We start from the raw sequence: 13,655 nt of genomic DNA, 5'->3' as shown, positions 1-13,655 counted from the left end.
CAATAAATACTTGATAATTAATTTAAATTAATTGAAGTAGGAAATCTGGATTAATTGTCCTTTATTTCAAATGCGCATTTAGAATTTAACTGGTACCAAAAAAAAAAAAAAAAGAATTTAACTGGTACCAACCATAGCACCTCATCTTTTGGACACATTTTGGTAAACACAGACAGTTTTGGCTCTTTTGACCTACTTTTTCAAGAGTCCATGTATACCTTTCCATTCTTGCAACAAATCATTATTTCAGAGAGTTAGATCACAGTCAATTTATTCAATTAAAGCTTTTTTGACTTTCTTTTTTTTTTGGTGATAAGCCAGTCAGTTGGATATATTTGATTAGGTTAAGAAATCAACTTTCTTGATTTGATGTGAATTTTTGAGATTTGGGTACCAGATTTACAATTTATCACTTAAAGTCAATCTTTGTGTTTTTATTAAGTGTATTGGGGTGACATTGGTTAATAGAATTATGTAGGTTTGAAGTGTACAATTAGTTCTATGACACATCGTTCACATATGGTGTTGTGTGTCCACCCCAGAATCTTCCATTAGATTACTTTTAGAGTATCAGGTAATGTCTCTCATTCTAGGCCAACTTAATGTTAATCTGTCAATGGTCTGCATGGCATTATAATCATCTCAACTGACAGTGTTTTCTGTACCTTGGCAGAGGTTGGAAAAAGAGAAAGCTTGTTACATATCTGCATTTATGTGTTCCAGGTTAAGTGTGAATCAGAAAATCTGAAATTTGCAGCCAGTGGAAGTGGGAGTGGAGGTGGAGGGAAAATAACTAAAAGAGGTAGTTTGTATTCATTAGGAAATGAAAGATTCTATACCTAGTTTGGGAGGAGTAGACCAAAGATCCAGCTTATTCAAGGTTATTGTAATAATTAAATAAAAGCTTACAGTTCCAAAGTCGTTTGTCACATGTAAATATCACAGTGGCCCTGTGAAATACTTCACAGAGGAAGACACTGAAGTTTAGTCCGTCACATATGATACCCTCTGGATCTTTCTCATAGTTTCTCTCAATTCCATGCCACATGTCACTCAAACATCTGTCCCTCATTATTTGTGATCTATGCATAATTGTATCATTCTATGTAGTCTCTTTATATAAAGTAATTGCATTTTCATATAATGGCACATATATAAAATGGCATTATTGAAGTTACTGATACATGAAATTATAATGCTGATTTGTCAGTTTGTAAGGAATTATATCAATGTAACTCTCCTGATAGGAAACTATAATAATATGTAGAATTGGATCACACACTACAAATCAAAATCCCTGATTTCTGCTAATACTATAAGATTTTGTAGTGAAAACTAAAATTACGTAGACATGGACTATTTTACCATTGCATGAGACATTTTCTAGAGCTTTTCTGAATTATACTGGCAATGACATGACTGTCTTTCTTTTACTCCAACAGGGAAACACCGGCCCCCTGGGCAGAGAAGGTATAACAGGCCCAACAGGTAGAACCGTAAGTTTGTCGCAATACAGGTCTTTTTTTCTTTAATCTTATTTCTACAGTAATCCACAAAGGATCACCCTGGGCATTTGAAAAGCAAAGGGCAAAATAGATGTACATTTTCATCTGGAAGGTGATTCCTAGAAATCATATGTAATTAGGAAAGTATATACAGTGAGGTAGGCATTAAAACTGGAATTGATGAGGGAAAATAGAACTGGAGTTGGGAAGAGGGGTTGAGCATCATAAGCGTAGTGATGATCACTAGAGGACTAAAGACTCAGTATTGTGAAGGAAAGAGCATAGCGAAAGAAGAGCAGACAGCTCACATTTGAGTCTTTGGAAGTGCCCACTATAAAGGAAAAAAAATAGTTGATGAGAATAAGAAAACCAGAAAAGTACAAGGTTAAGCCACATGAGTTTCAAGAAAGTAGTTGATAGTGATCTTAGAGAATAAGTTTCAGTAGAAGATAGAGTACAGATAAAATATTTAATAATAGCTTTTCTCAAATTCTTACAACAAACTTTTGATGTAGATATTATTTTTTTCCACTTAAGACATAAGGAAATAGATGAGTTTTATCAGTTATGTCATTATTCAAGAGGATATAGCTAGTGAATTACATGACTGATGTTTCTTATTTCAAGACCAGTGCCCTTTTCCCTGGAGAGGAAGTTGTGACAGTAGGTATGTTCCAGCACCTTAAGAAATTTGGTGATGAAGATAAAAATGAGACAATATTTGGGGGGTCTTGGGAGAAGTTTGGGTAGAGATGGGCAAAAAGTGAAAGAAAGTAGGGACAACTGTAATAACATAAAAAATAATATACAATTTAAAGACAGAAAAAAGTATAGCAAAATATGTACCAACTTGTTAGCTCTGGGTTGGAGGTGGTAGAGAGTATAAAAAGATTCTGTAAAGATATCTTCAAAATCAGTTTTTAAAAGTTAACATCCTAGTCTTAAATGGGCTTAGGGAAAAGATAGGAAATACAGAAGTGATATAAATGGTGAGTAAATAATGAGGTAGTATTTTTAGCTTGTAACATTAACAAGGAATGATAGTACATGCACACTTCAGAAGAAATATGCCTTCCCATTTGTTGTAGTGTGCATGCAATTTCAAACCATTCAAAATAATTTGTATTAGAATTTTTTAAAGTACAAAGATATTTATCACAGTATTATCTATCATGAAAAAATTAGAAAAAGTCTAATAGGAAATTCAACAAAATATTATAATAGTTTATTAAATACTAGATAAGCATTATAATTACCTAGAGGAATATGGATTGATATGGAAGAACATGCATATTATATTGTGAACAATAAATTCAGATTACAGAAAAGGTAAATAGTATTATCTCATTTTTTTACTAAAACTTGCATCTCTAATTTCCACAAGAAAGAACACAAAAATATTAACAGTTTAAAAGCAGTAAGTCCACCCAACAACAACAGAATACACATTCTCTTCAAGTGCACATGGAACAGTCACCAAAACAGATCATATTCTGGGACATAAAACAAATTTTATTAAACTTAAAGAACTGAAGTCTAAGATGTGTTCTCTGGCCATAATGGAACTAAACTAAAAATCTATAAACCAGAAACATAATAGGAAAATCTTCAAACACAAAAAATAAACCACAAATGTCTAAATAATCCATGTATCAAAGAGGATATTTGAAAGAAAATATTTTGAACTGAATGAAAATGTATATAACATATCAAAATTTGTGGGATATAGATTAGAAGGAGGAATAAAAAGCGAAGATGATAGAGGAGGAAACGTCCCTCCAGACCAGGTTTTCAAAGGCCACTGAGGAAAACAAATATCAGAAGAACTCAACCTGTAATTCCTTTCTAAATTGTTTTGTGTTGAATTGTCAATCAGCTATTTTGACTTAATTGAATAAATAAGTAACTTGTTATCCCTGCCTCACATTAAGGTGGAGCTAGGGATTGCGAAACAGATAGCATGATAAATGAAAAGATTGTTTTTGTTTTTGTTGTTGTTTTACTTAGGAAAAAACTAGAATCTACATAAATTTACTAAACAAGTCCTTCTAGAATTAAAAAAAAAGAAAAACAAATTATGTTTCTGTTTACAACCTCCACTACAACTGATAAATGACTATTAATAACACTAACATAACTTTTTTTTTTCCTTTTAGGGACCCAGAGGTGAAAAAGGCTTTGGAGGTGAAACTGTAAGTTTAACTAAATGTGTGGTTATAGTATCACTTGTCCCTAGGCTGTCAGCTTCATGAAAGCAAGGACCTTGATTTGTTCATTATGTATCTAGTACTTGTGGAATAAAAATAGTTAAATTTTTCAGGGAGTGTATAGCAGTGAAACCCGATAAAGCCTAAACATATTTAAGAACCTGCCCGTCACATTCTTCTCAGACCCCTGTGGGAAATGGAGTATTTGCCTTATCAGGCATCAGGAGAAGAGGTATGAGCCTTCCTCACAAGGGCTGCAAGAGCGCTGCCACGCCGCCTTAGGTATATACCTGCTATGTCTGGTCAGAACCAAGAGAGCTGCAGAGCAGAAGCAAATTATTGGTTGTAGGTGTTACATCTCAACCAGTCGGGAACAATGGTGAGAGGCTGGGCAAAAAGATGCACAGCTCTTTGGGGACATACATGGCTCCTGCTGGTACTAGTTCCTACTTTTCTGAATGTCAGTTCTTCTGAGTTAAAGATGTTTTGTAAAGGGGCCACTTTCCCAGCAGAGGCCTATTGAACTTTATAAAGCTGCAGCCACAAACAAGGCAGGCATGAGGGGGCTAGAAACCAAGAACAGAAGGCACATAAGAATAAACTTAGAGATAGCAGTAAAGTCTTGATTAAAAGGTAGTATGATTACACAGGGACAGTTGAGATTTTTGCTTTGTACTGTGGGGTATGCTTGAGCTGCAGAATAAGTTCCAGTTATATTTATTAGCAGAAGAATGGAAATATTGTGATTTCAGATAGCCTAAAAATCTCCAAAGTACATTAAAATAGACACGTTTAATTTGTAAAAATACAGTCCTCACATTTTCTCAGCAGACTTACCAGACCAGGAAGCAAGGATGTATGCACACAATGAAGCCATATTCCCCAGGAGGAGAAGGGAGGGGAAGGGAAAAGGAGGGTGGCATGGAATTAGCCCATTTCCCAAACCTGTCTGTCTCCAGCTGCCTCCCTGACCCACCCTCTCTGGATGGGACATAAGTTGCCATCAGGATAAGGAAACCTCAAGTACCTATGACAATGTCACAACCATTTCATGTGAAAAAAAAAAATTCATTGCCTCTGATGGGTTACAAATCCAATGGATTATACTGGCAATTTTATGTTACACTGATAGAAACACGACATCCAGAATAAAGCAGGCAGTGGCAACAGATAGGCCATCCCCAAAGGGGAACACGGACAAAATTAAAGACCATTCGGAGGACGGCTCTCTTAGATTGGTGGTGTCTGAGACCCATGCTCCAAAAAATCTAGTTGAAATATCTGAAATGTTTAGCCTTTGCCACACTGCAGCCTGATCATCCCTCCCCTAATTCTCTTTGTTCTCCCTTTACTGCCTGGCTCTTGCCCTTGCTTTTTCTCATTGGTACTATTTATCCCTGTAGTTCCTACTTATCTTGAGATTTCAATTAAAAGAGCATTTGTTCAGGACGGTCTTGCTGTTGTTTAAGCCTCACCGCACTGCCACCTGTGGATTTAATACCTGGTACCCAGAGCCCAATGCCTGGCAACTGTTCAGTTCTTTGCTTAAATGCCTACTTACCAGAGAGGATTTTCCTGACCAGTCTATAAACAGCGATACCCCCACCTGCCTGAGATTCCCTATTTTTCCTTTACTGGTTTCCTTGTCACCTGACATGCTACATAGGTGTTAGGAGTTTTTGCTTATTGTATCTCCCCACAGTAGAATGTAGGCTCCATGACACAAACATTTCATCTGTTTGTTTTAATGCCGTGTCCCTAACACCTAAGGCAATGCCTGTCTTATAGTGGGTATTTGATAAATATTTAATAATTTATTAGTAAAAGAATTAGAGAAGGCTTGGGGTGTTGGGACGTGATAGTTGTCTTCAAATATTTGAAAAATTGTCTCAAGGAAGAAAGAATATATGTGAGTAACTCTAGAAAATGAAATATAAATGGTTTATTTATTGCATTGAATTTTCAGTTTCTGTGCTTAGCTCTCTGAGAGATGGTGAATTTTGTAATACCACATAACCCCCAGTCTGCAAAAGAGCCTAGCATATTACTATCACCAACTAGTTACTTATTGACTAAACATATGGAATAATGTTGAGGCCAATTTCCATATTATAATGAGCTGTCATATAATAATGAATTGCTTTAAAACAAGATAATTTTGTGAGCTAGCAAGTATCTGTCAGTAGAAGCTTATATCTCTCTGAGTTACTGGACTAGTATTCCTGCCCTGAGTAGGGAACTAGAGTATGCCTATAAGAGTCTCTTTCAGCTAAGAGTCTGCGATTCTACATAACAAGTAAATAAATAATTGAGCCCCTTATAAAAGAAGAGCAAAGGCATAGAACATAAGTAACAGTTCTTTAAAGTGGAAGTTAATTCTCATCAGCTCCAATGGCTCTTCTGCACCCACCCACTTCCCTCATTCTTCACCCCTGGCACTCCTATCTAGATCACCAGGAGGTCTCCCCTGGACTCCAGTCTTCATTTTTCTTCTCCCACTTTCCCCACTACAGTCCATTCTCTGCTTAGCAAGCAGAGTACTGCTGTAAAAGGGTAAGTCAGATTCTATCACTCCTCTCTTTAAAACATCCCTGTCTCCTTCTTGCACTTAGAATCCATTGCAAGTAGAGTGATATTGTGAAAGCATAAGTCAGATCACGTCACTCCCCCCTTAAAACTTGCTTATGCCTCCTTCTTGTACTTAAAATAACATCTAAGTTCTTCGCTTGCTCTACAGTGCCCAACAGGAGCTAGCCCTGTTTACTTCTCCAGTCTCGTGCACCACTTTCCCTTTGCCAGCTATGATCAAGGCCTTTCTTTCTTTGGAACAGGCCTTCCTTTTACCTAGAATATTCTTTCACCTCCTCTTCAAATGACTGTTTTTACCCTCTCATTCAGGTGTCTGCTCAGATATCGCCTTGGAGAAGCCCTCCATGGCCACCCTGTCTTGTTATTCCTGGTCATTCTCTCTTCCACAGTACCCAGTGTTGCTTTCTTCATAGCACTTAGCACTAACTGAAATTATGTATTTTCTGTCTCCTCTGCTAGAATTTAAACTTCATGAGAGCAGGGAACTTTGTCTGATACACTGGTTATCAGTGTCAAGAACAGAACCTGCTATGTATGTAGTACGCATTATTTAAGAAGTGAATTATTTAATCAATGTGTATTATTCCCTAAAATTAAAAACTAAAATTAACAAGTATTTACAATTCTAGCCAGTACAGTAGTATTTCCTGAATCAATACAGTTATTAGTCTTTTGCTCTGTAGGTTACCATAGTCCTCTTCATAATTAAGGTGCAAACTTCCAGTATCCAAGGAGGAGGTGAAAAATGGTAATTAGTGTAGACAATAAAATTAGTTGCTGAATAAAAGGATTAATTGGCACATTAGTATTATTAGTTTATTCTATTTTTATTATCGAATAACTGGCATTAAATGTCTTTTATCCCCTCTCTTATTTTGATTCCTTTATAGTATAAAGAGCTTTATAAAAGTAATCTTTTAATCCTTAGAGATCATCTGCAATTAACTTAATCCCAAAAATGTGCAAGTAAGCCTTTCTGCTTGCATTTTATAAAAAGGTTAACATTTTTACACTCCATTAGACTTTTTCTGTAATTCCACAGGCTTTATAAATCATATTTTTAAGTTTTCCATGAAACTAGTGTAAGAATTGAGGAAACTGTGCTGTTCTTACCAAGTTTCATACCATCATGATTCAGTCCCTAAAGAAAAAACAACAAAGAAGCTTATATCTCATCAAACAACACATGAAAAGTATCCCCTTTAGCGTCAGTTTGGGTTTCTTGGTTAGGACAACTCATTTTTCTACAGTTTGACATCATGAACTCTAGTACTGATCTCAAGGAGGTCCTGCTCACCACTGAGAGATCTGTTTCTGTTTCTGTATATGGAAGAGTTCCTTTCCTTTCTGTTCTATACCTGTCTCAGGCCTGCCTGCCTGTGTGCTGCTTTAAAAGTAAGTCCCTGCACTCATACACTTACTCTAAATCAGTGATTTGCAACTGGTGTGCCGCAAGAAGCATGCTGGTGTACCACAGGAATTTTTAAAACATGCAATACCTGACTACTTAGAGCCACAGACCTTTTTTCCATTAGATTGTCAAATTAAAAACATGACAACAACCAACCCAATTTTTATTCATTCACACATCTGGTATGAATGAATAAAAATTATACCTACATTTTTTGTCAGATTGGCAAAAAATATATTATTCAGTATGCTGCAGAATTTTAGTAATTGGAGTATGTGTGCCTTGAGATGAAAAAGGTTGAAAATTTCTGCTCTAAATTGAGCCAGAGTTTTGTGATATTCAGAGGAAACTTCCGAGTAGGTAGCACGTAGAAGTCCCTACTCTGCCCCTACTTCAAAACTCTTGTGTTAATGACAAACTTGAAAGGTTACAAAAATCTCCTGGTTTCTATTAGACCCCAAACACTTTTAGAACATGACTGAGTAATTTTTGAAGTAATTCACTGATTCTATCCTAGTTATATTACTATCTAATAAATCTTATTTAATATTAACTAAACCCCCAATTAAACCCTCTAAACCACTGGTTCTCGACCAAAAGCTATTTTGTCCCTGCCCCACAGGAGACATTGGAAATATGTGCAGACATTTCTACTTGTCACAGCTGGGGAAAGGGAGAGTTGTTAGTGGAATCTAGTGGGTAGAGACCACAGGTGCTGCTATACCTCCTGTAATGCAAGCTTCTGGACTTATAAAGGAGAAAAGGAAGCTCTCTTTAACTACTCCAGCTTAAATATTATGCGGAGAGCATTATGCTAAGTGAAGTAAGCCAGGCGGTGAGGGACAAATACCATATGATCTCACCTTTAACTGGAACATAATCAACAAAAGAAAAAAAGCAAACAAAATATAACCAGAGTCATTGAAGTTAAGAACAATCTAACAATAGCCAGAGGGGAGGGGGTGGGGACAGTGGGGAGAAGGGTTTTCAGGAACTATTATAAAGGACACATGGACAAAACCAAGGGGGAGGGTGGAAGCAAGGGAGGGAGGTGGGTTTGGCTGGGGTGGGGGGCCTGGGCAGAAAATGCAGACAACTGTAATTGAACAACAATAAAATAAGTTTTAAAAAATCATAGTTTTATTATTAACTGCTTTATATAGTGTATAGACAGAGTGAATTACTTTTCTTTAATGGTGCACTAGTAAGAGGAATAAAAAAAGAACTAATAAATGTTATATTGTTGGAATAATATTTTGTTTTACGTGGCTGATTGCCCCGTTTTGTACAGCCATTTCACCAGGGTTGCCCTGCCCTGTCTTGTTTGGTTTGCAGCGTTTCATTTGAGCATATTTGTGGTGACGTGACTTACTCTGGGAAACCAGCTGAAATGGACTCAGTAAAATCAGCAGTAGAAGTAGTTTCTTCTTTCTATGATAAATTTCTCTTTCAAAGAGAAGATACAGATTTTGTAGTGAATCATCAGTGAGATTTTTGAAAGTGTCAGAAATATGCTAAGTGGGGTGAAATGTCAAGTGTTTATTTTTACCATGTTAATCCAGAATGGAGAAGCATGGAGAAGCATACACAGCCAAATCTACTCTGAATCTCTATATATTTAAAAGGCTGTCTCCAAAATACTTTTCTGTGACTTATCATGCAACTTCTGAGGTACATGTTTTAGACATTCTCTACTGTGGATTATAATCATATATTACGCAAATTAAAAAATGTCCATCAGGTATGGTCTTGGAGTACTCTACCCTTTTTACATTACTATGTGTTGTTTGTTCTAGTTGTCACAATGTATTTAGAATCAACAGCTTTGGCAATAAAACAGGCTTAATACATGTGAAGCATAGCATCAGAATTATCCAAAACTCAATGGAAGATATATTTTGCTTTTCCATCTTTTAACTATAACATTCAGTTGGCCATCAAGCAAATCAAATATTGAGTAGACATTCTTTTTTTAATTTTACTGAGGTAACAATGGTTAATAACATTATGTAAATTTCAAGTATACAATATTATAATTCAACATCTTTACACCCTACTGTGTGAACATCCCCAAAAGTCTAGTTTCCATCTGTTACCATATATTTGACCCCCTTTACCCACTTTGCCCTCCCTCCTCCCCATTCTCTCCTGGTAACCACCGTTCTTGTTGTGATTACTGTTGTTTTATTTTGGAAAGTCTCAATGTAACTTTTCACATTTTACTATACATATTTTAACTCTTCTAATTTCTAAATTATTATGAGCTAATTTTAATATTATTCATTCATTCAATAACAGTTTTTGAATACCTACTATGTATTAGGCACTATTCTTGTGCCAGAAAATGAAAAGAGGACTAACTCACTTTCAAAGGTCCCTAGGGAGTTCCCAGTGTGTTACGTATTATGGAATGCAGAAGAAGTGGTTAGCTGAGCAAGAGGGAGGTGATGTGGGGGTAGGCAAGGTAGGTATAGCATTTTAAAGAAGTACTAGAAGAGGAATTGGAGTTAAACAGATAGAAAATGTAAGGAAGAGTATTCTTAGTGAGGAAACAGCACATGCAAGAGAATCCATATGTGAAAAGCTTGGAAAATTTAGGGATCTATAAGTAGTTGGTTATAGATGGAGTGTTGATGTGTTTAGGTGAGCTAGTGGAAGTGAGACCCAGATTTTGAAGAGAGGCAGGGGTGCACATTATCTTAAAACATGCTTTTATATCTAGTTGACTTGAATTTTCATCCTAGCTGCCCCTTATTTGTGGTTACTTAACTACTTTCTTTTCTTGACTGTAAAATGGAAAGCAAGCACACAAATTGGAATATAGTGAGTTCTTAGTATATGGTAGCTATTACTGTTAAGAAGTTCATACTCTATTATCTAATCAATAAAGAGTCATTGAATGATTTTAACTAAATAATTAGAGAATTAGATTTCCATTTTATAAGTAAAATATGGTTAGCATGGTAGAGAGACTAAGTCAGGCAGGAAGTCAGATTACAAGCCCAGGCAAAGCTTGATGTCTTAGCTAGGGCAGCTTTAACAAATTGCTATCAACTGGATGGCTTCAGTGACATGTATTTCTCACAGTTCTGGAGGCTGGAAGGTCCACAATCAAGGTGCTGGCAAATTTGATGTCTGTCAAGGGTCCTCTTCCTGGTTTTTAGAAGGCCACCTTCCTGCTGTGTCCTTTCATGTTGGGGGGAGAGATCATCTCTCTCCCATGTCCTCTTACAAGACCACTACCCTTCATAAGGGCTCCACATGACCTGAGTACCTCACAGAGCCCCTACCTCCAAATTCCATCACTTTGGAGATTAGGACTTCAGTATATGAATTTGGGGGAAACAAGCATTCAATTCACAGCACATGATTAACATGAAACTAAGACAGTTGCTGTAAGAATGGATAAGTAGTATTTTGGAGAGATTTGGAGGTGAAATTAATAGTAGTTCACAGGTGGCAAACACAAGGCCCGTGGGCCGAATCCGGTCCACCACCTTGTTTTATCTGCCCCGTCACCTTGTTTCTACCCGGCGGCAGTACCGAGCTCTCACTTAACCATTAAGGAGTAGTTACATTTATGCAGTCCTAAAATTATATTCAGCCCTTTGAAGGCAACTGCAAGGCTGATGTGGCCCCTGGTGAAAATGAGTTTGACACCCTTGTAGTAGTTGATAACCAAATTATAGGTGGATGTTGCAGGAAAAAGAAATATCTAAGAACACTGAAGTTTTCATTTGACAATTAGGTGAATAGTAGAAATAACAGGAAAAACACACTTAGACAATGTTAACATTTTTAAATATTATATTTACAATGGTTTATTAAAGTGAATAAATTCAGTTCCTAATGCTAATAATACATGAAAATAAATATCCAGCTTGTTCATGAATGTGGATGAAAACTCAGGAGCATATACCTTCAAATTACTAAAACAACTTTGTATCTTAAGACTTGCCTCACACAAAAAGGCGGTGACGGAGGTTGAATCTTAGTTGTCTTGTTTAAACAATCCGAAAGCATAATGTATACATGTTGTGCTTTGTCTCCATTTCTTCTAGGGTCCCCAAGGACCAAGAGGTCAACCAGGGCCTCCAGTGAGTTTATTTATATTTATATCTATTTATCATTGATGCGTATGTGTTTACCTGGCGTCAGATAGCTATTAAATACAAACTTTTAAAATTTGTTGTTATAGGGTCCACCTGGAGCACCAGGCCCAAGAGTAAGTTTTTTTTGTTTTGTTTATCTCAGTATATCATGCTAACTTTTTAAAGCTTCCATTAACTCCCTAGGTGCCCCTCTTTCCTACCTCTGTTCCTTCTGCTAATCTGGTATAGAACCTTCCCAGCTATAATAACTTCCAGTCCAAGCCCCAGATTTCTTGTGGATGAAATGGGTGTGTTTTTAAATTAGAAGTAAAGCACTTAGCACAGTGCCTGACATAATTGGTCAAAAAAAAAAATACTGCCTTCATTTCTTCATATTTCTGGGTCCTAGTTCTTCATTTTTAAATGTCCTTTTTTGCCAACCAGAATTATCCACTTTTTAAGCTTTACATGAATCTTTCTCAGTTGCTGGTTGCTATAGAAGTCCTCAGACTTCTTATGTGTTTGCTGTTTATGTATTGCAACCCAGAGCTTGCTACCCTTATCTTTGAGGCAATGCTTCTGTTGCCTCATTATCAGCTATTATATCAACTATTGTCCTGGCCTTCAATGTTCCAAGCTCAGTTTCCCTTGTACTTTGTATCCATTCTATCTTCCTCACCCACACCCCATCCCGCTCCTACAGCATCCTAGTCAAATATAATGGTTCTTGGTTAGATTTCATGCATAAATGAGATTCACCATAGGCTTCACTGTCCCAGACAAAGGCCAGTTTGGTGGTGCCTTCCAAGCATTACTTATTTCCACAAGCTGCTGCAGTGTCATTTGGATCTTGGACAGTTCCAGTTGGTGGATCACCATGGCCTACTCTCAAAGGGTCAGGACCTCTTCGTGCTTCTCAGCTTTTCATCAGGTTAGGGAATAGCTTTCAAGCAAAGTGCCAAAAGGAAGATTGTCTCCTTGGAAATGTGAGATTTATTTATCTATGATTTTTAAAAATCATTTCCCCTTTCTGTCCATCTGACTAATGGGGATTGAAACCTTCCCTGGAGCAAACATCAATGCAAATGTTTGTCTTTAAATCTTTAAATTACTTTCAACTTCTTTGTTCTTCTTCCTTCCCTGGGTCCCCCCCAATACATGGGTCACTGACACCTCATCGGTTGTCTGTCCACCTTATGACTTTGAGAGCGCTAGCATAGCTGCCTTCCTGGGAAAGAACGCATTCTAAAAGATCAGACATCACTGGCAAATGAGAGGTGTTTAGCGAAAATTTTCACATTGAAGCAACCACACTTGGGGGAAAGATATTCCTGTCTCACTTGGAAAATGTTTGTATGTGTTCCTATACAGCTGAAATGAAGTGGGCCACATGGGCATTTTTTTGCTCTGAATTCAATGTGAATAAGAACATATACTTTGAGAAATTATTAGGAGGATTAAATGAGAAGACGTATGTGCTTGCCAGATTATAGTTGCTCAAGTAATACTGGTTTTGTTGTTTCCTTCTCTTTCTCCTTTCCGTCTTCCTTTCCTTGGCCCATATGACACCTGGTTCCTTACACTGTCCTTGGGTGCTTGCAGTGGGCATTGCAGGGAAGGCGCGGTGCAGCCTTGAGAAGAGACTTCTAGAGCGAAAGCTTGAATGACAGTGAGAGTATACCTACATGTTATTTCTAAACTCAAGTTATGGTCACATCTTCTGTGAAACTCTTCTTAATTTTGACCCCTTATCACACTGCCAGAGAGAACTGATCATTTCCCTTTCTTCATTCATACTCATTTATTTTCACGCCGGTTTTCTCTACTAGATCATGAACTCTCTGAAGGTAGG

The 13,655-nt window shown here is 37.0% G+C and overlaps 1 protein-coding gene across 1 annotated transcript in view; it reads left to right on the top strand.

Annotated features, from left to right (window-relative positions):
* Nucleotides 1-13,655, top strand: part of COL24A1 (collagen type XXIV alpha 1 chain) — a 307,987-nt gene that overhangs the window by 276,194 nt on the left and 18,138 nt on the right. The window contains exons 51-54 of the mRNA XM_024565351.4: nucleotides 1,443-1,496; nucleotides 3,662-3,697; nucleotides 11,774-11,809; nucleotides 11,911-11,937. Coding sequence (XP_024421119.2) covers nucleotides 1,443-1,496; nucleotides 3,662-3,697; nucleotides 11,774-11,809; nucleotides 11,911-11,937 — 153 coding nt within the window. The remainder of the gene's footprint in view (nucleotides 1-1,442; nucleotides 1,497-3,661; nucleotides 3,698-11,773; nucleotides 11,810-11,910; nucleotides 11,938-13,655) is intronic.

This window comes from Desmodus rotundus, chromosome 3 (genome assembly GCF_022682495.2).
Source record: "Desmodus rotundus isolate HL8 chromosome 3, HLdesRot8A.1, whole genome shotgun sequence".
NCBI lineage: Eukaryota > Metazoa > Chordata > Mammalia > Chiroptera > Phyllostomidae > Desmodus > Desmodus rotundus.
The sequence above is the reverse complement of the archived record's forward strand: the minus strand, read 5'-3'. Positions and strand labels throughout refer to the sequence as shown.